Raw genomic sequence first — 23496 nt, forward strand, 5'->3', positions numbered from 1 at the left:
AATTGCGTTAACCTAAATTTTCATATATACAGCGTGGAATTTTATTATGGAAAGGATTTTTTATTATTATTATTAAAAAAATATACTCAAAGGAAATATTCCTTTATTTAAAACAGGAAAGATTTATCAAGTTTGATAGATTTCCAAAAAATTTAAAGGATCGTAGTCGGTTGGAATCCCTTGTGGCAAGAGAATTGTCTGAAATAGTTTTCTAATTTCTTTCTCTTTAAAAATAATGAAACATTTTCTATCAACAATATAAAGATTACTTTCCCTTCAGGTAGCAGTTTATAAAATTCAATTCTGTTTATATAAAGATGTGTATTTTTTTTAATCCTAAAATAATACGCCACCGTCAAAAAGGAAATGATAATACACACCATTTAAAAAAACAGGTTACAGAATATCATCATATAGGTATATAGGTAGGTAGGTATATATTATCTATTTTATAATTCTGTATGTGAATTGTGATATGGTTTTGCCCAGAACGTCACTCCTAACAATCTTAATGTAAGTACATCGTTATTATTTAATAGAGATTGTAAGAAATTGGTCCATTCATGTTTGTCGATGAGTGTATAATGTGTAATTCAAGAATGATTCATCAAGGCGTACGTGTTCTCAAATCTCAGCTGATAATACACACATCAACAAAGTCTAGAGATATTTTGTATTGACATATTTTTAATGGAAAAATTATAGATAATTTTAAGGGCTTTAATATAAAATAAAAACATTTCATGAGTTTCTTTTATTTCCATTGATGATTATGTTATTTTTTCTCTCTATGGTGGAAACTGGAGTGATAAGGATCTTCATTTCTTGTCAGAAAACTTAAAATTTTTACTAAAATTTACATTTTTTTTTTCAAAAATATAATTCACATGGAGTTAGCAGCATAGGTAAACATGAAAATACATAATATCTATGTAAAATATTATGATGAACACTTTATATAACGTACTAGCGACCCGCCCCGGCTTCGCATGGGTGCAATGCTGATACTAAATACACTACAGAAAAACTGTGAACGTTGTACATATATAAAAATTAAAAACATAGCGGCCCGCTACGGCTTTGCACGGGTATAAAATAGATAGCCGGGCGGCCGGCCGGTACCGCCGCAAACGCTACGTCCCGCAATTTTTAAATCTGTAATATCTTCGAAAATATTCACTTAAATCATACGGTGTAAAGGGCCATATAGATCTATATTAAATGAACAATGTATTCAAGGTATTTAATTGGTTAAGGATTAATGCTGTATTGGTTAAAATCGCATCGAAAATTAGCCATTATTTGTCGTAAAAAGTAAATGACAAAAAAAACTTATTGTGGGTTATCCATAAGAGATAGACATATACCATCACGGACTTTTCTGTAGACCTTTTCAATGTGTATAATACTAAGTACATTATTTTGATAAAACTCGTAGGGTTCAGCCTGCGTTTGCAATGAAAGCGGAAAAAATGTAATTTTTTTACGACATCACATTAGAAACCTCAAAAATAACAGTACTTGTTCACTATTTAATGAATGTTATTATACATATAAACCTTCCTCTTGAATCACTTTATTTATTAAAAAAAACCGCAGCAAAATCCGTTGCGTAGTTTCATAGATTTAAGCGTACAAAGGGACATAGGGAAATAGGGACATAGGGACAGGGAAAGCGACTTTGTTTTATACTATGTAGTCATAAGCTATAGAGTATAGAGGTATTGTAAAGTGATTCACGCTGCGCAGCAGTAGGACAATGTTCGTATGGACCGTAGGTTCTCCTTTGTTTTCCATTAGTTTTTATTTGTCCATTACTTGCCCTGGTAACAGATTAGTTTTAATGATTTGCCTTGCCGCCGAGCTCCGGTCATTAGCATTTATTTTTTATTAACATTTATCGGTACTACATAATTAGTAATCTGTGGTACATTGCTAAATAGACAGGGACATTCAAGGAGTTTACACTGTAGTTTATTATAACTTACAGGTTACAATAGCAAACAATTTAATAGGTATATTATTATTTATATTTACTTGTTACATTATATTGAAAACACCAAACGAGAAACAACTACAAAATATTACATAGTTAAAATAAAATCTATGATAACACAAATAACATAACATATTATAACTTATTGGTAGTTATATAAACTATAAAATTATTAAGTAGATATTATTATAAATAAAAATGTTATATTATATGCGTTTTTATATTAGCTTAATCTCTGTTTGCGATAGACACAAATCTAGGACGGATTTCCCTAAGGTTTTTACCAGTACGGAAATTAAAAAGAGGGTGTATCCAGTTCGCTATTATCATATGGATTAAAAACTCGTCAATTTCATCAAGTCAAATCCACTTTCTGGTTTTAAAAATGTCCAAAATACATAACCATTTCATTCGCATTGTAGCCGTTTCTGTACCTAATTTATAATATGTATTTGATCTAATTTTAGAGTTAAAACTACGTGATAGGAACATCTGGTAAAGTATACATATCATAGCCATAAATTAAATTATATAATAATAAATTATTAGAGCAGATAATAAGTACCTATCTACTTATATAACAATGAAAACACAGGATTGCTATATTACGAACAATGAAGTATATTATCTAAAATCCATTTGATAAAATGTGCAACAGACGCGTAGACTGCTGGTTTTCTGATGCCACAAATTGTTGGCCCAAATGATACGACACCCATTAAATGACTTTTCGGTCCCTCAGGAGTATCAAAAACCTGTAATTTTTATATATTTTCAACATGTCTGTTTGTATAACAAACATCTGCCAGATTTAAATACCTATGTAAATATATGGAAGGTTCTTCATTTTAAATTCAACAGAATTTTGTAAGATCAAAAAATAAGCGATACTTTCTTAAGAAAGTGCCATATAATCGAGCGAGCGTGAAAAATATAATAATTGGGAAATATCTTCTCCTATCTCCATAATATTATATACATTTTATTACTTACAAGGTTCAATATACAAACCAACAAAAGGTACGGAAATAATAAAATTTCACAATGAATATATTAAGTATTCACCTTCATGAGAGGACCTCCTGAGTCACCTCCACAAGCGTCCTTGTTCAGTTGCGCACCCGCGCATATCTCTGATTTTGCCAATTTAAATCCTTTGCTAAACGCCCCACAGGTTTCAGGTTTTACGATTGGAACCTTAAAAAAATTATTAATAACTAATACTATAAATAAATCAAAATTTGTTTAATAAATAAAATATGTCAAGTGAGTTAAAATATCTTTATTGATGATCAAAAAAATTTTACAGGAATCTGTCGTATTTGGAAACTTAGGCGTAATTTTTCTAATTTTATACCTACTGCTATTTTCTGTTATCCTTATATAATTATTTAACTTGTTTAATAATAAATTATATTATTATTATTTCTTTTGAGTTTTGAATTTTGTTTTATTTTGATATTTATGTAGTGTGTATATGTGTATAGGTATCTATTTTAATTTATTCATATTTTTCATTTTCTGCTACTATAGGCGTCATTTGGGAACATGTGAACCACTGAAAATCAGTGCTGCAGAATTCCTGAGTGGTGTCCCTGTTCAGTACACAGAATCACACCTAATTAATATTAATGTTTTATATCGCAATTTCATTGTGTTTTTCTATTTCTGTTTTATTTTTATTTTTAGTCTTTATGTGTGTGGTGAATTAAATGTCTTTTCTTTCTTTCTTCTTCTAAAAAATAACTTCCATTAAAAAATACATTCTCATAATATCTTCTGGTATAATCCTCTTATCTTCGTCATTGCCATTTTAAAATAACGCGAATAGGTAGGTAATTAAATTAAATATTTGCGATTCAAACAGATTTATCATACTTGCTCGTCAAAATTTGAAGACGCGTAAAGGAAAATGTTTTTCAAAATCAACAATGTGATGTTTTGTTTTTAGCTGTTTCTTAGAAAGCCTGTATCAACAATCTGCCATAGGTATTATATGTATATAAACAATTTAATCATCTGAAAGTCCCGTATTCGTGATAAATATAAATTTAACTTAATTATATGTAGTATGGTAATATATTATCTGTGGTGTAATCTGCATGCTGAGGAGTTATGAACAAATTTTGCTGGCAGGCTTTTTTTATCATTAAAAATATAATAATCATAATCAGGTAAATAGGGGCAGGGGTACTAAGTCTTATTTATTTGCCTGTAATATATCATTTATTTTTCATAGCTATTCGCATATTATATATACCTAATTAATACACGTCTGGTTGAAGTCTGAAGTATATTTGGATGAATTTAATTTATTGCTGACTAATGTCTGCGTCAGCGTCGGCATGATTATTTAATACCTTCGCCTTGCGGTTACACCATAAGTCTTCAAAAATAGTGTTATTACTTATTATTATATAACGCAGGCTGCATTACTCACTGATTTAATACTACAGTAATACTAACGATAGTTACTAGTTATTAATCTGTGGTAATACTAATAATAGGGGACTAGTCATAGGTGGCAATCAAATGATTTGATTATGAGTCGTTCCTAGACGATAATACAGTATGAAATTTATAAAGCATTTGAATGCCATAAAACCAAAAATATCAATTTCAGCAGGATTTCGTTACGTGGTAGTTCAAAAGCTTAGAGCGTTTCAAGCACTCAGGCAGGACGCTGTATAAAAATGTATTTTTTAAGCTCATACAGATTAACAGAATGACAATTCTGGGTTTAGGCATAGTATTTATACTATGGTCTATAGACTACTTTAGAAAAAGTCTAGCTTGGAAATCAGTATAGTGATGATTTACCGAAACGAACTGCAATATTTTAGCTCGTTCCTCTGTAGTCATGTTCATTTTACCCCAACCAGCAACTGTAAGCAACTCGCCAATTTTGAGATCGGATAGCTGCTCTCCACGTGGCAAACATATTGGCGATACATAATCTGTAATTATTATAATAATATAGTATAATATTACAGATTCTTTTGACGGTGATCATTTTGTAAATAGAGATAAAATATATCGTTTACATTTAAATATATGAAGGAACTATCGGTTGTTATTAGGGCCAAAATATTACCATTTAATTCTACTGGCTTGTCAAGAAGAATTATACCAATGTCGTTGTGAAAAGGTGGTTTATTGAAACTCGGGTGTATTTTCTTTAACTTCACTTTTCTGTCTTGATACGGCGGCGCACATACACGCAGTTGGCAATCAGGGTCCGTTTCTGTATTGTGTTCACCCATACGAATGGCAGATCTGTCAAAAGTTTAATTATCATCACAAATCCATAAATGCCGTTAATCTTCCTAGGAATATTGTTGAGTAACATGTGAGTGTTCAAGGAACGGAGAGCAGAGTAAGTACATTTGTTAAAAAGCTTCATGAATCTCTAAATGTAACCTACATAATAATCAATAATCGATTTGTCATAATAATCAATACACGATTTGAATAACATCACAAATCCAGTAGTAAATGCTGTTAATCTTCTGAGGAATAGTTGAGTAACATGTGAGTGTTCAAGGAACGGAGAGCAGAGTAGGTAAGTACATGTGTTATGAATCTCTAAATGTAACCTACCTACATAATAATCAATAATCGATTTGTCATAATCTTTATATATAAAAATGAATCGCGAAATGTGTTGGTAAGCGCATAACTCGAGAACGGCTGAACCGATTTCGATGATTCTTTTTTTATTATATTCCTTGAAGTACGAGGATGGTTCTTATGTAGAGAAAACGTAAACACGTACCACGGGCGAAGCCGGGTGGACCGCTAGTAATCAATACAATTTGAATATCATCGATATAATCCTAACAAAGATAAGGTAATAAGATGGAATAACATTATTATGAGTAGCTCGGTTTTCCCATTAAGTTTCCTGTACTTTGGTTTTCGCGACAAAATTAGCTTACGTGTGTTTTGGCATACGTTCATTCAATATACCCATAATGGCATAATATTTATTAATTGGCGATCTAATTAAATGGTTCTTCGTATAGGTAGTGGTTTTGATAATGCCTTATAATGAGTGCGGTGTGGTCTATTGTGTGTCACATTGTTGTAATTATTTTTGGTTTAAAATTTATAATTATGGGTTGATTCATGAACTCTAATTTTAAAGTTGAGTATGAGGTGGAGTATTAGAGGTAATTAAAAGTTTACAAATACATCGATATTGTTAACGATTCTTCCTGCTAGACAGGAGCACAGTAGGTATAACTGCGACAGTATTCCGACACGATATAATAAAATTCGCAGTAATTAGGTACTTACATTTCATAACCTTCTCCCGAAGTTTGGATGCAATGGGCCGCCGTAAGAACATGACGGTCGGTTACCAGCGCTCCTCCGCACATCCAGTCCAAGTCATCTTCGCCATCAACTGGTAAAATAAATAAAAAATAAAAATAAAATATTATCTAATGGTAAAGTTATGTATATATATTACCTACAGTTACTTATGTAGGTATTAATTGTGTAGGGAACTGTAATGAGGGAAAATCTTAGTTGAGATGTCCCTACTAATATTCCCGTATGTACTTAGTTTTCCCTGCTTTTAATTTTGCCATTTACTTTGGTCGGGAATTCCAATTTTTTTATGTCAATAGGTAGTCTTTTCTTGTTTATACAAAAATTTTAATTTATCTCACGGTAAATAAATGTTAGTTACTATGACTAATATTTTTAGCTATTCATGAAGCTAAGTATATATATCTATACCTACCAAAAACACTTTTTTCTCGTTTGTGAGAAACGGACAAAGCGATTTTGACGTTTCTTTCGCAGTCAAATATTGTTTTAAAAGGGTTGGTTGGTTACTTATGCTTTCTTGCAAACCGCGAAATGCCCCGAAATGAGGTAATGGGAAAATATCGTCATCTGGGTTATACGTATAAGCGGGCAATTTGGCGGGAAATGAAGTTATAGCCCAGATAATATAATACTATAAGTACGTGTGACAGAAATACACAGTTACGTAATGCAATGCTGTATGAAGAGGTCGTCATTGTTATTGTTTTCAACCACAATATTAATAACTAATTAACTCATAATTGTATTTTACGTTTTATCATGTCAAAACCGCAATAATTGTATCATTAAAACACGTTCACAACATAATGACAAATACCAAAAAATAATCTACTTATTTATGAAAACTGAAAAAAATTATTCGGAATATTTATATAATTTTTTTAATCTTTATGTACTAATATTATAAAGCTGAAGAGTTTGTTTGTTTGAACGCGCTAATCTCAGGAACTACTGGTCCGATTTAAAAAATATTTCGGTGTTAGCTACATAGCCCGTTTGGATGAAACCGCGGGGAACAGCTAGTATTTGTCTATAATAATAAAATGTTCATTCGTCAATTGATTGTAAAGTATTCACCCTAGTGTATAGGTTTAAGCTAGGTGTAGTCAAATTAAATTTCAAGAAAATGTATGGGTTCCACGAGCTTATTATTTCAACAGAAGTTTTTTTTCAGTTGATTACACAGTTACACTAATTATGTATTTGGAAAAATTATACGTACCTACGTTTAATACTTTTCTACGTATGTATTTCTAAAAAGTATTATGAGCTAACAGCTTATAATACTCATTACACTGTATATTCTGAGTGTCACCGATTTTCTTCGCATCTTAAAAAATAATTATAATTAATAATCCTATTTTACAGTAAATGTCTCATTCATCTGTACGCTATAATAATGAGGCAAAACTAAACGCAAAAAATCATTATTCTTATAATGTTATAGCTGTTCTACTATATTATCTAGCACATACATAATATATAGTATTATTTTATCTGTGACATTATATTATCTATGGCTGTACTTTTGTATCCAATGCGCACGATCCAAGGGAATTGCCCTAAAGCCGCGTTCATGCCGCCGATGATTCGATCTGAAGCGCTGAAACCACATTCGTATGTGTCCAATCTCTTCCAGGCTGCGTGATTCTTGATTTCGTTCCACTTCCATTGTTTATCTGTGGAAATATGATACCACAGTATGATACTTTAATCATCGATTGAATCCGTGTGACGAAGGGTTGAGAAATTCCAGTTCTTTGAATAAAATGAATTATGAATGAGATTTTTTAAAGAATGGAAAAAAATCGATCACCAGGTGGAATTCGAACTCGCCTCTTTCGCCTTAAATTATAAAAGGTTAAAAAATAAATATTAAAGTTGTAATATTGAAATGGCGACATCCTTAAATGTAAGTAAATAATATTATTGATTTAAAACCCATCTCACTCTATTACTTTAAAGCGAATAAAATTAATAAAAAAATGTTGTGTGGTTTTATGAAACCACGGTAAAAGTGAAACTGTTCGAACGGTTCCGAACACTGCTTTGTGTAGCGCATGTCGCGTGACGGTCGGCTGCCGAGTAGGTATACCTACTCGGCAGCCGCGATACACGCGACATGCGCTACACAGACCAAAAAGTTTGAGACGATGTTATAAAAGTTTCACTTTAAAACAAACAAAACAGTACTAGTATAAAGTACTCATGATGACCATGATTTAAAAGAAAACGGTACATAACTAGTTTTGCACATAAGATATCCGCAATGACACATTGATGACATAATTTATTAATATTTTACCGTTGTGGTCTTTAAGAAAAGAATAGCAAAATGTAAGGACTTACCTGATTCCTACAAAATATTATAAGCAAATCTGCCAGTTGCAAAGAACCTATCTCGAAATAACATTTGACTACACTAATCAACAATTTAAGAAAAGTAAATTATTTTTCAAAATACTGTTTGACAAAAAAGTGTTGGCAAAAATATTGTGAAAAGGGATTTGATTTTATGTTATCTTCCATCTTTTTTTATAATGTATTTTTTAATATAATACCTATGTATTATATTTATATGCATATTATGATGTGAAAATTAACAATAACATTACATTTTGAAACTTAAATGGGTATAGTCTTATAAATTATTATAAATGACTTTAGGTACACCTAAAGTCAATAATATTATGTCAACCTCATAATATTATTAATTAATATTCTTATTAATATCCTTACCAATTGCTTGCGATGATAATAGCATCAACAATAACATTAAAGTTTTTTGCAACATTCCAGAAAATAGCTCTGAATTACTAATACTGAAATTTACTTTATTTCATAAAAATAACTTCACTAGTATCCAGGGGGGGTTATGTTCACTCTGTGTGAAATAAAACACATGACTGTTGGCAGGAAACAGCATTTTTAATGCAAATAAATTTAAAGCAGTGAAAAGTGATTAGACATGGTTGCGATTCGTCAGGCGTGAACATTACGATAGAGTAAATAATAATAATATTATATGAATAAGTAGTTAAGGAGCAAGTTATATTAAAATTTTACTCATATCGTTCGTCTTTATTCTTACTTTATATTTTATTGTTTTAATACTTAAACTTACATTCATTTATTCAAATTCTCACTGATGTCGCTGCGAATGATCATTCTCTCCCTTCATGTCACTAGATTTCTAAATTTTAAGGTTTTTGTCAGTGGTCATACCAAACATTTTAAGTAAAAAAATGTCATTGATAAACAAGACTTTTCGATATCTATTTTGATTTCGTTTTTCATTAAAAACTTCATCACATTGTTCTGCTCACTAAAAAGATTTTTCTGATCGTTTCTTTTCACTTTCAACTGTATTGGCACACTTGACATAGACTTTGTCTAATTTGGAATTTGGTACCCATATTTTTTAGGAATATGCAAGTTATTTATCTGTATTGTTACTCTTGGAAACTAGGATTATAAATAACCACATTATATCGTAAAGATAGTAGGTACAGGAAAATATATGTGAATGCACACAACTTAAATTAAAATGAATATTAAATTACTTTGCTAATATGACAAAGGAAATAAAAATTCCTCGTTTAAGGATATTTAGGTTTCTCCTAACTCCTAAGCTATTTACATAATATTGTCACCCTCTCAGAAATAAAACAAATCTACACGCGTTATACAGATTGCATTTTATGTAAAACATGCAATAATAATCAAGTTGTACAATCGAGATATATTATAATAAAAGTATTTTTACTGCGATACAAGTAGGTACATAATTTTATATTAAAAACTAGTGAAATATTAATCTAAGATAAATATTATTTGCTCATTGTTAATTAATAAAGTGCCCTCTTATTGTTTATAAATTACTAGCGGTCCGCCCCGGCTTCGCCCGTGGTATATATTTACGTTTTCTCTCCATAAGAATCATAGGTCCACCCGTTCCGCGTGCTGCCGTGACCAAGAAAAATGGGTAAAAAATGTATGGGAAATAAAATGTATGTGAGCGTTTCATGCTTAGTTTCATGTAACATTTTTGGATATTATTCGTTTTATTTTTAAAAAGTTATTATTGTCATTTTACTCATTAGGTACAGTACTTTCAATATCAGTTTAAAGTTTTTTATATCTGTAATTAGTTACGGAATAATCGCCTGCCCCCCTAGACAAGTGGCTTTCTATTAGGTAACGATTACACATGGATTTCACCCTGTATAGAAAATACATAAAGAGTTCAAACTTTTAAAGTCTTAAATCAAAAAACTGATTGGATTTTAATCGCCTAATATTAATTAATTAAGTACAACTCTGATATACTACTTAAGTAACAGTAAATCAGTTAAAAATGACGTTAATTGCATTCTTGGTTATAATTAACATTCTTCATTAACTGATTTGTGCCTTGGTACTTTTACCTCCTACTCGTAAATACGACTCGAATAAGATTCAGTAGTAGTTGATTTTCTATTGTTAGTTCTATATTATCTTTCAGTTAGTTATATATCTTTCAGGAACTATAAATCTCATAATATCACCCACTCGGCGTTCCAGTATCGTATACATACATGACATATCGATGTAACAAATATTCACCTGTATATTTAAATTTTTATATTTTTTCATATACATATGTATTTAAAACGAAAGATTACAGTTAGTTACAATCCAAGTTACAATCAAATAGACGACATACACAGAAGACATCGATTCCATCATTCCATGACAGGTCAACACTGGACACGCAACCGGCAACACGCACATTAGGTAGATTTTCTTTTTGCTTCTTAATAAGATTATATAAATTATAAATTAATTGAATTGACGATAAAATATTAATTAATCCTGTCCATCGGAAATAAACGACGGGTCCGACTTCCGTCATTGAGCTTTTGGGTTGTTCCACATTGAATTTCTAAGAACCAAAACAAACTGGAAATTCCGCGGGAAGACCAGTTACCTTAATTAATTTTGAATTTATTTCAATGACTCATAATTTGGTTAAAATATAGGCTTTTGTTTAGCACACGTTATTATTAAGTTTTGATTTATGGCAATATTGTAAGGATACGGTTAATTTCTACGAACATTTTAAAAAATATGGCAAAGAGTTGCTAAGTAATTGAAAATAGGTAATATGAAACTAAATGCAATTTGTGTTTAACAGATGTCCATTTATGAAATAAAATTTTAGACACAATATTATGAATATGATATTATATATGGTACTTTATAGTTATTACAATAACTATAGCTGTTCCGACAAACTATTCTGCCATACTCTTTAGTCTTTTCACTTAGGGGTAGGTATGAAAAATAGATGTGGTCTGATTCTTAGACCTACCCGATGTGCACACAAAATTTCATGATAGGTAGGTAATTGTTCAAAAGCCGTTTCGGAGGAATATGGGAACGAACATTGTGACAAGATAACTTTATATGTACATTAGATACAATATATTAAAGTACTGGGCACTTGGAAAATTCAGAATAAAAAACGTATCAACTGCGTATAAAATAAATTAAGATATACATTTTCATAAATTGAGCTTATAGACTGGGGTAGAAGCCTTCAAAAATAATAAAAAGATAAAAAAAATCGCAGTCGGATGAAAACCATTAGAAAAGGAGGGGAATATGATGAAAATGAAAGGAAAAATAAATTACGGCCAATCCGAGTTCGGGAAGTGGGAGGGGGGAGCTTTTAAGAGAAAAAAATGGTTTCTCTCGATTTCCGACAAAACTACAAGTCCTACGGAAAAAAGTTCAATGGCAAAGTTGTAGGTAATTAAAAGTTCTACAACTTTTGTATTACAATTTTTACACATAACCTCAAACTTTAGGTGAAAAATTCAAAAAACCAAGTTTTTGGTTTTTTATTTTTATCTACTTCAACATTTATTTTTTTTCTACGAAATTTGGTGGAAACTTAGTTTATTATGTCTCAAATACACTGTAATTTATTTGATTGAAAATATTAATTTTTTCGCCTTATTTTGAATTAATACCAAAAAAACAACCTAATTTTCAATCGAAAAGTCACCCGTCAAAATGTCAGTTTTTTTCTAAAACTTGGGGAGCCTTTTATTCATTGAAATCTCTACTTTCATACGGTGTAAAAAAAATAAACACCACCATAGTAAATGTTCTCAGGAAATGCATACAAACAGTGTGATAATGAGCTTTTACTAAATCAGGCACACTTTTCGAACTCTATATCTTCTCTTGTATCGGCTTTTCGGTAATATTTCAAAAGAAAAATAATTATCTGTTCTAAGTTTAATATTTTACAGCATATTCAAAAGCAAAATGATGTCGATAAAAACATTTCAGGTAGTTCGAGAAGTGTGCCTGATTTAGTAAAAGCTAATTTTCACACTGTTTGTATGTATTTCCTGAGAACATTTACTATGGTGGTGTTTATTTTTTTTTACACCATATGAAAGTAGAGATTTCAATGAATAAAAGGCACTCCAAGTTTTTGAAAAAAGCTGATATTTTGACGGGTGACTTTTCGATTGAAAATTAGGTTGTTTTTTTGGTATTAATTCAAAATAAGGCGAAAAAATAAATATTTTCAATCAAATAAATTACAGTGTATTTGGGACATAATAAAGTAAGTTTTCACCAAATTTCGTAGAAAAACAATAAATTTTGAAGTAGATAAAAATAAAAAATCAAAAACTTGGTTTTTTGAATTTTTCACCTAAATTTTGAGGTTTTGTGAAAAAATTTTAAATACAAAAGTTGTAGAACTTTTTATTACCTACAACATTGCCATTGAACTTTCTTCCGTAGAACTTGTAGTTTTGTCGAAAATCGAGAGAGACCATTTTTTTCTCTTAAAAGCTCCCCCCTCCCACTTCCCTAACTCGGATTGACCGTAATTTATTTTTCCTTTTATTTTCATCATATCCCCCTCCTTTTGTAATGGGTTTCATCCGACTGCGATTTTTTTTTTGTTTCAAAAATTATCTACTCTAGTCTATTAATGCGATAATGATTTAATTTAAGTACTTAAAATTTTATTTATATAATTCACCAAGGTTCAAGAATATTCATTATTAGATACCACCAAGATAAACATGTGATGAATGGACTAATTGCATTGTTTGAGCTATAAAATTGATAGCTTCAAGGACCAAGGTTACGTCGTAGACATTATTTTAATAATAATAAAATATGTATAGTTTTAATTTTTTTTTTATCTTATTTGTGTATAGTTTTAATAAAACTGTAAAAAGCTTATTTCACTCGCTCTTAAACAGAGTATACTTATGTCGATCTTGATCAGGATAATAAAAGTGAATCAAAATCGAGTCTTAAAGGAGTCATCATCAGGTTACATAGATTTGTCAAATGCAATGTTCAGCGGAACCATGCTATTAAATTGCAGGCGTTTGTTACTAATTGTAATTACTAATAATACTATTAATTATAACCTAATTTTGTGTGGTATGGGTGAGGCCTATTAATATTTCGTGGTCAAATTAGGAAATAATTTGGAAAATCCAAAAGTGCACGCCTCATAATTTTTTTTTAATAAATATTTATTAATTATTATTTTTGTTTATTTAATAACAATTAAACCACATCGAATCAGACCCTGAAAAATGAAAGGGTTCTATTCCTGAGCATACTCAAGCGTAAGAGAAAAAAAAAGACTCGATTAGTAAAGTATTTCGGTCGCTATCGTGTTAACAAGAAAAAGGATCCGCACATACAGACACACGGACGTCCAAGACAGAACTTTTTTAAACTGTTTTTTAACTAGTTTAAATAACAAAAATGACATCAAAAATATCATGAACGTTAAAAATAGTGTTTTTTCTTAATATGTGTGTGTATGTATTATCTTACAAGTGCAATGTATGATACATAAAGACATTTTAAGTTTGAAAAATCAGATGTTTTGCGCGAAGTGACAGTAGTACCCACCTCAACGCTTCGCTTATGAGGCGTGCAAAAGGAAAAACAAAATAATAATATACTATTAATATTCTAAAACCCCACCGTAAAATAGGATGATAGAAAACCCTTTGCGTCATTTATTTATTTATATGCGTTCTGGTTATAAAATATAAAATAATTCGCGTTGTACTTGTATAGCTTTATAACAAAATTCAGCTATTCGGGACTGAGGTAAGGGGTGAGGGGGTCCGCGTTTAGTATGGAATCAACGTGCTCGAAACTTAAAATCGTAAGCGCCATTCACATTTTTATCAAAAAGTGAATGAAAATATTTAGTATTTTCTAAATCTAAAACAGTCCCGATATATACTTACGAATTATTATCGTAAAATACGGTTGTAAATTGTAATGAGCATTTATATATATATTTTAGAGGTAACTTCAGAAATTTTTTTTTCGATCAAAATTCATTCAATCGTGTTTTGGAAACAGTCATCCCATCACACATACGTTCTGTAATACATATTAGAAATTTCAGTTCCAAAAAACTTCAATATTTTCAATTATAGCTCATAGAAAACAGTCCATTTTTTCGTTTTCACCTACTAAGGGCCCTTAAGTAAAGTAGTTCAAAGCTAGAAAAACATAACTAATAAACACTTGATAGTTTTTAACTATCTATCCACATCATAATAGTATTATGTACTATGTACTCGAAGGTAATAGGTATATGTATTTGTATGTTCCTGCTTCCTAACTTTGAAATAGTAAACAAGGAAGCCGCCTGGAAACATTCTATGCGATGATATTATATAAAAGTAAATAATCAAAGTATATAATATAAACTAGAAAATAGCTAGTCTAAGAACTAGTCTATACATTGGGTTCAAACACTACAAGTTTTCTAGTGGGGCGGCCGGCGGTGACTACTAAACATCATGTAGTCCGTAAATACCCACTTCTGAACATTGGTCTACTTGAGACCAGTGCAATCAGAATACTTTTCATTTCTAAATGGCCTAGATTTTTGGATTGTGTTTGATGCACATGTCGCAGGAAAATTGTATGCGTTTGGCGTCGTAGAACAAACGCTCGCCGTTTTGCTTTTATTAAAAGTTGAAACGTTATTATTTTCTTATATAACAGAGCATTAAGTCTTATCATCACTACATAGTATAAAACAAAGTCGCTTTCCCTGTCCCTATGTCCCTATGTCCCTATGTCCCTTTGTACGCTTAAATCTTTGAAACTACGCAACGGATTTTGATGCGGTTTTTTTTAATAGATAGAGTGATTCAAGAGGAAGGTTTATATGTATAATAAGATCCATTAAGTAGTGGAGAAGTACTGTTATTTTTGAGGTTTCTAATGTGATGTCGTAAAAAATTACATTTATTCCGCTTACATTGCAAACGCAGGCTGAACCCTACGAGTTTTATCAAAATAATGTACTAAGTATTATACACATTGAAAAGGTCTACAGAAAAGTCCGCGATGGTATATGTCTATCTCTTATGGATAACCCACAATAACTTTTTTTTGTCATTTACTTTTTACGACAAATAATGGCTAATTTTCGAAGCGATTTTAACCAATACAGCATTAATCCTTAACCAATTAAATACCATGGATACATTGTTCATTTAATATAGATCTATATGGCCCTTTACACCGTATGATTTAAGTGAATATTTTCGAAGATATTACAGATTTAAAAATTGCAGGACGTAGCGTTTGCGGCCGCCCGGCTATGTATTTTATACCCGTGCGATGCCGGAGGCCGGAGCGGGCCGCTATATTTTTATACCTATACAACGTTCACAATTTTTCTGTAGTGTATTTAGTATCAGCATTGCACCCGTGCGAAGCCGGGGCGGGTCGCTAGTATATTATACACATGTGTTGTTAAGAGTAAAAGTCGAGAATGGCTCGACCAATTCGGCTAATTATTATTTTTAACGTTTTTGGTAAGGCATATAAGGAAGGTTCTTAAGGAGAGAAAAAACGTCATAAGGGCAATAGAGCAGAACAAATGCTTGGAGAACTAGTCTACAGTCTACACAGAAGAAAGATCTTTTTGATCTTTTTTTTTGTTTGTTTGTAATGATTAGGCACCAGAATGACCGATTTTAATGGTTTTCAGTAATATAATACAGTGTATTATTAGGAAGTAACATAGACTTTATTTTATTTAGTTTTTAACCTGGATCAGCCCGCGCCGAGCCGGGACGAACGTCTAGTTTCCTATAAATATATGCACATCGCCATGAAGGCATATAACTGCCAAAATAATAGTCAAGTTGAATATTCCTTTTAATATCATCATAGTTTTATAGTGAAATACAATATTGTGATTTATTAGTTAGTTACAATTATTAAAATTAAGTTAATTATTATCATCAATCATGATAAATTAATAATGTTTTATGACAAAGATTAATCGTGACTCAAAAGCCAACACCCAAGTACCTACATTTACAAAAACCACTTCCGTACTTTAACTACAATAATGGGTGCGTCAGCGCCAGTCTCTTTATGACGATATAAGAAAGATTTAAAACTGCGAGTTTTTATTAATTATTATAATTAAGTACATTTTTCGTCATGGCAAATAACTTTACTTATTAGTAGTTACTATATCTCAAAGCAAAAGATACCATAATAGGACAAGTCATGAAAAACTATGAATTGAGCACGAAAGTTCCTTTTTTTTGCAAGAGCAGCAATTGAATTGGAATAATATCGGCACTAAATTTATTAGACCACACAGCATCTATTTTATTGTCAAGTGTAAATATCTGTATTTTTGTATGTTCATATACTTAGTAGTACATATTAAAAAAAAATTAAAAAATTTCACCAATAAAAAGCTACGATTTGCCTGAGTGTGTAACCCAGGCCACAGATAAGAATTTAGATAATAGTTTTCCCAGGCGAGCTTGGTTTTAGTTGTATAAAATCTATGGGAAATGAGATTATGAGGTAGGTCTAGAATCTAGATGAATACTTATACCACAGACTAATAATAATATACTACGTATACAACTTATACAGATATTACGCTACTATATTTTGTATTACATAAGTAAATTAGTTGTATATTAGTGATCAAGGCATCAAAACAATATATGCATTAAACAATAAGGCATCATTTTAAATATACCCACTATAATTTAGACTGTGGTATAACATGGTAATAGGATATAAGACCATACGAAATACCTAGTAGCATAGATACGTTACCATATTATACATAATATATTTAACCATATCTAATGTCAATAAATTAGAGAAGATTAGTATGGAATGAGGATAAAATAATAATATAATATCCAAGTTAGTAAACATCTAACAGGTACCTACCTATTTTTAATAGGTTAGGTATTAAATGAATGCGTCAAGTCAGTTAATTAAATTATTATTTTTTATTACCTACAATACCAGTGTTTTAAAACAAAAATCCGGCCGGTATAAGAAGGTATACCGTACTTTTCCATTGTTTTGATCTACCTTTTAAGGACAAGTGCTAGGCTTCAGAGGAGTCTTTGTTCATTGCATTAGTCTACTGACAGCTTTAATTTTTGTTTTGGAAGGCTATTTACCACTTACATGTACCTAGGTATTATTGACACAAATCGTTTATGATTTATATAAGTACCTATATCTATTTTTAGTTGAAACACGCAACTATTTACGATTAAATGATAGACAATTAATAGGGAAACAACAACTCATCGGCTATAATGCTTGAGTGTACACGGATCGTATTTTCCCGTTTAACTGGTATGTTAATCTTGGTCATCTCGAATGTGTACGATCGCTCGGCGTCATGAGTCTTTACTGCCATCAACCTTCATCAGCATTTTGACGAAAGCAATCGAAAAGAGCGGCCGTAGTTCAAGATAAATTAATTACAGTTCAATTCGGCTTCAAGATCAACATTGTAAATTAAAATGCCGCCGTTTACCAACCAATCTTTCGTTCAACACACGTAAATGCTTATAAATATTCAATTCACGTGGTTTCTTTTATGGATCTCGATATTATTTCGCTTCGTGGTGCATTTGTTTCATGTAATTTGGTGTGTTCAGTGACTTATTCTTTATTGTGCTTGATATTATGAGTAAACGCGGGAAGGTTATCAATAAACTGACACTAGAGTGAGACGCAAATATGAGGTTATTGGTGTTTGTTTTTGTTTTCTGCTCACCGTTATCAACAATTGAATCCTGTAAGTAATTTACCAATTAAGACATATACCCATATTAATTTTTATACAATTCAATTTGACTGCATAAATAGTCATTTTATATCAGAAAATCTATTCTTATACTGCAACTGGTTTTAAAATAGGTATATCTAGGGTAAATTCACACACACAAACAAAGATTTTAATTTACCTAAGTGAAGATTGTTGTAAAATGTAAATTAGTTCTAAATTGCTTTAAGAATTTTCCACACAATAATTAAGATTAAGTTATAATAAATGGTCCCAATTGTTCTTCTCAGTAAATGAATCATCAAAGGTTTTTACGCATCTTCTATTGTTTATAATTTATAAAAATATATAAAACTAGAGGTCCGCCCCGGCTTCGCCCGTGGTACATATTTCGCAATAAAAGGTAAGCCTATGTCCTTTCTCGGGTATCAAAATTTCTCCATACCAAATTTCATGCAAATTGGTTCAGTAGTTTAGGCGTGATTGAGTAACAGACAGACAGACAGAGTTACTTTCGCATTTATAATATTAGTATGGATTAGGTACTTAATTATTCAATAGCGATTTGAGAGATAATATTTTTATTAAAGCGAAAGTCTGTTAATTTGTCTGTTTGTTTGTTTCGTTGTCTCACCTTCACGTCGCAACGAACTACGAAGCGATATTTTTATGATTTGATTTTCGCGTCTGAAGATAGTAAGGAAACTAATACTATACATAGAGGTAGCATTTCACGCGAAGCGGTTAGCGGACACAGTTAGGTTAGGTTCCAGATTTCGGTTATTTTCGGTTGTTATTTCGGTTTGTTACACTGACCCTGAAATCTGACGCGGATCAAAGCGGACGCTTTGCGTGAAATGCCCCATAGGTATAGGTTATATTTTTAGTTGCATCTTTTTAAAGAATCTCTTAATTCCTATGGGAAAATCCACAGATCACAGAAACTCTATGGGAAAATCCATTCTGATGCACATTTCAATCACACCGAACCAATCCAACTTTTGGTGGTCAATTTTAAACCATTATAAAAAGTACATAAAAATGTATGTGTAAAAAGCATGTTATTAAACCCTGACGTGATGTGAAATGAGAGTACGATGCACCTAAACAATCCATGAAGTGTTAATGAACTCCAAATAAAAAAGCCGTTCCACAGAAGATACATTCACTTCAATTATAATGTAAATCGGAATTTGATTAACCAGAAAATATCTACATTTAAACTAATTAGCTAATTGAAATGCACTTAAAGATGGCTTAATAAGCAATATTTTATTTTCTTTTTGTACCTAGTATAGCCAACTCATGGAAATACCTAATAAGCATAAAAGCAAATGCTCTACTTTTTAATTTTTTTGTGCAAAATTTGTTATTTAGCAATATCCTATTCGTTCGTATTTGTATTTCCACATCGAACCCACAACCATATGTCTAATATAGTCGTATCTTTCCGGTTTCAGTTTTCCAAGGAGACAGTTGTAACCAGGCTGCAAGCTGTAAGCAGCTCTCACAATGTCCTGCTCTCGTGAACGAAATCAAACAAGCTGGCACCCCAATGCCATCATACATGAGGCGGAAACTCCAGTCCCTCGGCTGCGGGTTCGACAACGAAGAACCACTTGTAATAAGTACTTTCATATTTGTATTATTTCCATATTTTATTACGTACGTGGAATGTACCGTGTTTACCAGGTTTTCCCGTTCTTTTTTACATAATATGCGAGATTCTCTACGCCTTTGGTTTTAAATGATTGCATGTTTGCATTTTCAAAGGAATTGTGCGTAAATAATACAGGTTTTTTTACTGCGATTTTTTAGGTATGCTGTGAAACACTCTTCACAAATGCAAATAATGGATTTGACTTCAATAATGACAGAACAAACCAGCAGAAACCAGATTCTTGGGGGACTATCACAGAGAGACCATTTGTCACACAAAGACCCAGCGTTGATGTTAATAAAAGAGGGCAGAATGACAACAGTATAGTTGATCAAATACCTGATGTGAGGAACCACCGGAATTTGAGATTGCTCCCTAGGGATTGTGGTTCGATTGAATCTGAAAGAATTTTTGGCGGGAATCGAACATCGTTGTTTGAAATGCCCTGGATGGTGCTATTGTCTTACAAAACAGGTAAACAAATCGTGCAATAGGTATATCGGTTTCAAATAAATTCAGTAAAAACAGCGTAACATCCTTAAACGTGTAATAAACATAAAATAACTAAGGAACGTACTAAGCAAAAATAATATGCATAAATTCTGTGGCATGGTCTAAAAAGGAAAGTCTTAAAATTAAGATAATACTAACATAACAGATAACAATATAATAGTAAAATCACCGACTTATAATAATATACTACGTATGTAAAATTAAGAGATAAACATAATAGTTAAATTAAGAGAGAACTATTTCGCCATTTACCTATAGTGTTCCCTAATAAAATTTCAGGTCGAGGCATTAAATTAAGCTGTGGAGGAACACTCATAACAGAATGGTACGTGCTCACAGCCGCTCATTGTGTTTCATTTCTCGGCAGCAAGATGCAACTGGAAGGTGTTATACTTGGTGAATATGATGTCAGACAAGATCCAGATTGCGAGAGAATGGAGGGTGAATTAGTTTGTGCTCCTCCTGCTAGGGTAAGTTTAAACCACAGTTATATGAGTGTGGAACGAAAGGAAAGAGTAGGTTATGTATGGAATATTTTTGAAAGTGACAACTAATAATATTCATATTTTGTAGAGAAGTCTGTAGGGTACCTATTATATTTACATACATGTCTAGTTTACATATGAATTTATCTAAATGCAAATTATTATCATTATCATCAATAATTATAAAAATGTAAGCATAGGTATAACGCACTTTTGTTTGCAAAATATATGCTTCAATACCAGTTACTTTGCTGTCCCAAAGACCAAAATATTTCGCAAATTTCCAAATCGTAGATTTTCATTAGTTTTTACCTAATACTTGGTATTTTTTTATTATTTTTCCAGAACGTGACTATCGATAGAATAATTGCCCATACCGGCTACTCTCCACAAACGTTGTTCGATGATATTGCATTAATAAGACTGTCCGAGCCTGCTGATTTTTCTTTGGGTGAGTAACAAACTAATATCATTTTGAAAACTTGAATCCATAGGGAGAGATTATTAGACAATATTCGCCTATTAATTAATTAATGAACTGTATAGATGTAGTTTGTGTTAAACATTGTAGCTATCGAAGGTTCGACTGACCGGCTGGCTTCGTTGGCAGTGACCCTGCCTTCCAAGCCAGAGTTCGTGGGTTCGATTCCCACCCAGGGCAAATATTTGTGTGATGAACATAGATGTTTATATTTAAAATTTATTAAATTATTTAATATTAGTATTTATTTAAAATTATATAATTATGTATGTATATCAATTATCAGCCATCTGGTTTCCATAAAAAAAGCGAAATCTTAGTATGGGATCAGATCGTGCCGTGTGTGAAATTTGTCCTGGAATATTTATTATTTATTTATATTATCGAAGTATTGTAACAGATAATTTTTTTACATTTTCGCATCATCTAATTTTGATAACCAAATAAAAGTTAGTCTGGGGGATGTCTAGGGGTTGGTAAGTTAGTTAATGTTTCCTTTCAGAAAAAACATTAAACACAGAAATTTTATCTTATTCTTTTTCAATAGTCCTATTTCCATATTTTCAGATAGCATGAAAGCCTTATGTTTGCCAACAACACCACAATTACAGAATGAGAAACTAGAAGGTCTGAAGGGAATCGTGGCTGGCTGGGGAGCTACAGAGGATGGATTGCAGTCACCCGTGCTGCTCAGTGTTGCGCTGCCAATAATTAGCAACAGGGAATGTCAGAGAATTTTCAATGAGTAAGTCTGTCTGTTGAATAAATCTCGATCTGCCATTACAATTTTTTCATCATAGGAGTGATTTTTGAAATCGAAATCATCGAAATGAAATGAAAAAAATGAAATACGCTTCAAACATATCTGATAGAAGACGTTAAATTAATGAAAACACGTCAAAACTGATAGAAAACATTAATTTGTGGTAGCGTGCATGATATAAAGTTATTTAAATTAGTATTTTATTATAATGGAAACATCCGCCAATGATATTTTGAAGAATTGGAAGAAGTGGTTATAATTATTTACAAAATGCGCTAAATTCTATTATTTCAGGTCACCTCACATTTACGACCGTCAGCTTTGCGCTGGCGGTGTTCAGGATAAAGACTCCTGTGGGGGAGACTCCGGCGGGCCGCTCATGTACCCGGGGCGGACGGGGGACGTCGGCATTCGATACGTCCAACGCGGTATTGTCTCCTATGGCTCTAAGAGATGCGGAGTCGGGGGCTATCCAGGGGTCTACACCAGGGTTGCTTATTACATGGATTGGATTTTAGACAATATAAGTTGAAATGTCAACGATCAAAGTATTATGTGAATACGTGTGATGCAAGATTGTGATTATCAGTGACTATATTATTATACTTTTACATAATAATATTTATTTTCTTATTTTTCTCACTCATTCTTCCTCTAAAAATAAAATATACTTAACTAAAATGAATAGACCTCCATTACCTGGTGTACGCAATATCATTTGTGTGGACTTTATGAAAATTAATTTTACATATTATATAAATGTGAATTATAACGGAAGCCAAGTTTCGAATGAAACACATCGCCATCGAAAATCAGACCCAAACTATCACCGCCGCGGCCGCATGGCGCGGGCGTATGTTTGCATGGATGTGCTCCCAACTTATGTTTATTTTCAGAAATTCAAAGATTTAATGCATACTAAATTCCTTTTTGAAAATAATTCCTGTACTTATATAATGTTAAAGTGTAGCTGGCTCTCAAATTTCCACATGCATGCTAACAGGATGGAACGATTTTTGCTAAGGTGTCGTTTCTACATTTCTTATTATAGTTTAGCTGGTAGGTACATTGTGGTGCAGTAATATAGTTTCAAAAGTAAATAACAGCATATGATATAATCC

General features: G+C 31.7%; 2 protein-coding genes across 2 annotated transcripts; one reads left to right on the plus strand and one right to left on the minus strand.

The window, feature by feature from the left end:
• Positions 1-2570: 2570 nt before the first annotated feature.
• Positions 2571-9201, minus strand: LOC149480444 (spaetzle-processing enzyme-like). Its single transcript, XM_089706805.1, has 7 exons — positions 9074-9201; positions 7861-8013; positions 6296-6404; positions 5091-5272; positions 4817-4953; positions 3062-3193; positions 2571-2751 (listed from the first exon to the last, which is right to left on the minus strand). The coding sequence occupies exons 1-7, from the start codon at positions 9126-9128 to the stop codon at positions 2602-2604; spliced, it is 918 nt and encodes a 305-aa protein (XP_089562931.1). The 5' UTR covers positions 9129-9201; the 3' UTR covers positions 2571-2601.
• Positions 9202-18051: 8850 nt separating this feature from the next.
• On the plus strand, positions 18052-22994 carry LOC149480445 (CLIP domain-containing serine protease HP8-like). Its single transcript, XM_089706367.1, has 7 exons — positions 18052-18485; positions 19934-20094; positions 20292-20607; positions 20926-21116; positions 21477-21582; positions 22180-22357; positions 22670-22994. Exons 1-7 carry the CDS (start codon positions 18428-18430, stop codon positions 22905-22907), a joined length of 1248 nt encoding a protein of 415 aa, XP_089562493.1. The 5' UTR covers positions 18052-18427; the 3' UTR covers positions 22908-22994.
• Positions 22995-23496: the final 502 nt, after the last annotated feature.

The sequence above is a fragment of the Colias philodice genome, chromosome 18, assembly GCF_061535455.1.
Source record: "Colias philodice isolate Cphi_HAF_F1 chromosome 18, ilColPhil1 Martin Lab GWU primary, whole genome shotgun sequence".
NCBI lineage: Eukaryota > Metazoa > Arthropoda > Insecta > Lepidoptera > Pieridae > Colias > Colias philodice.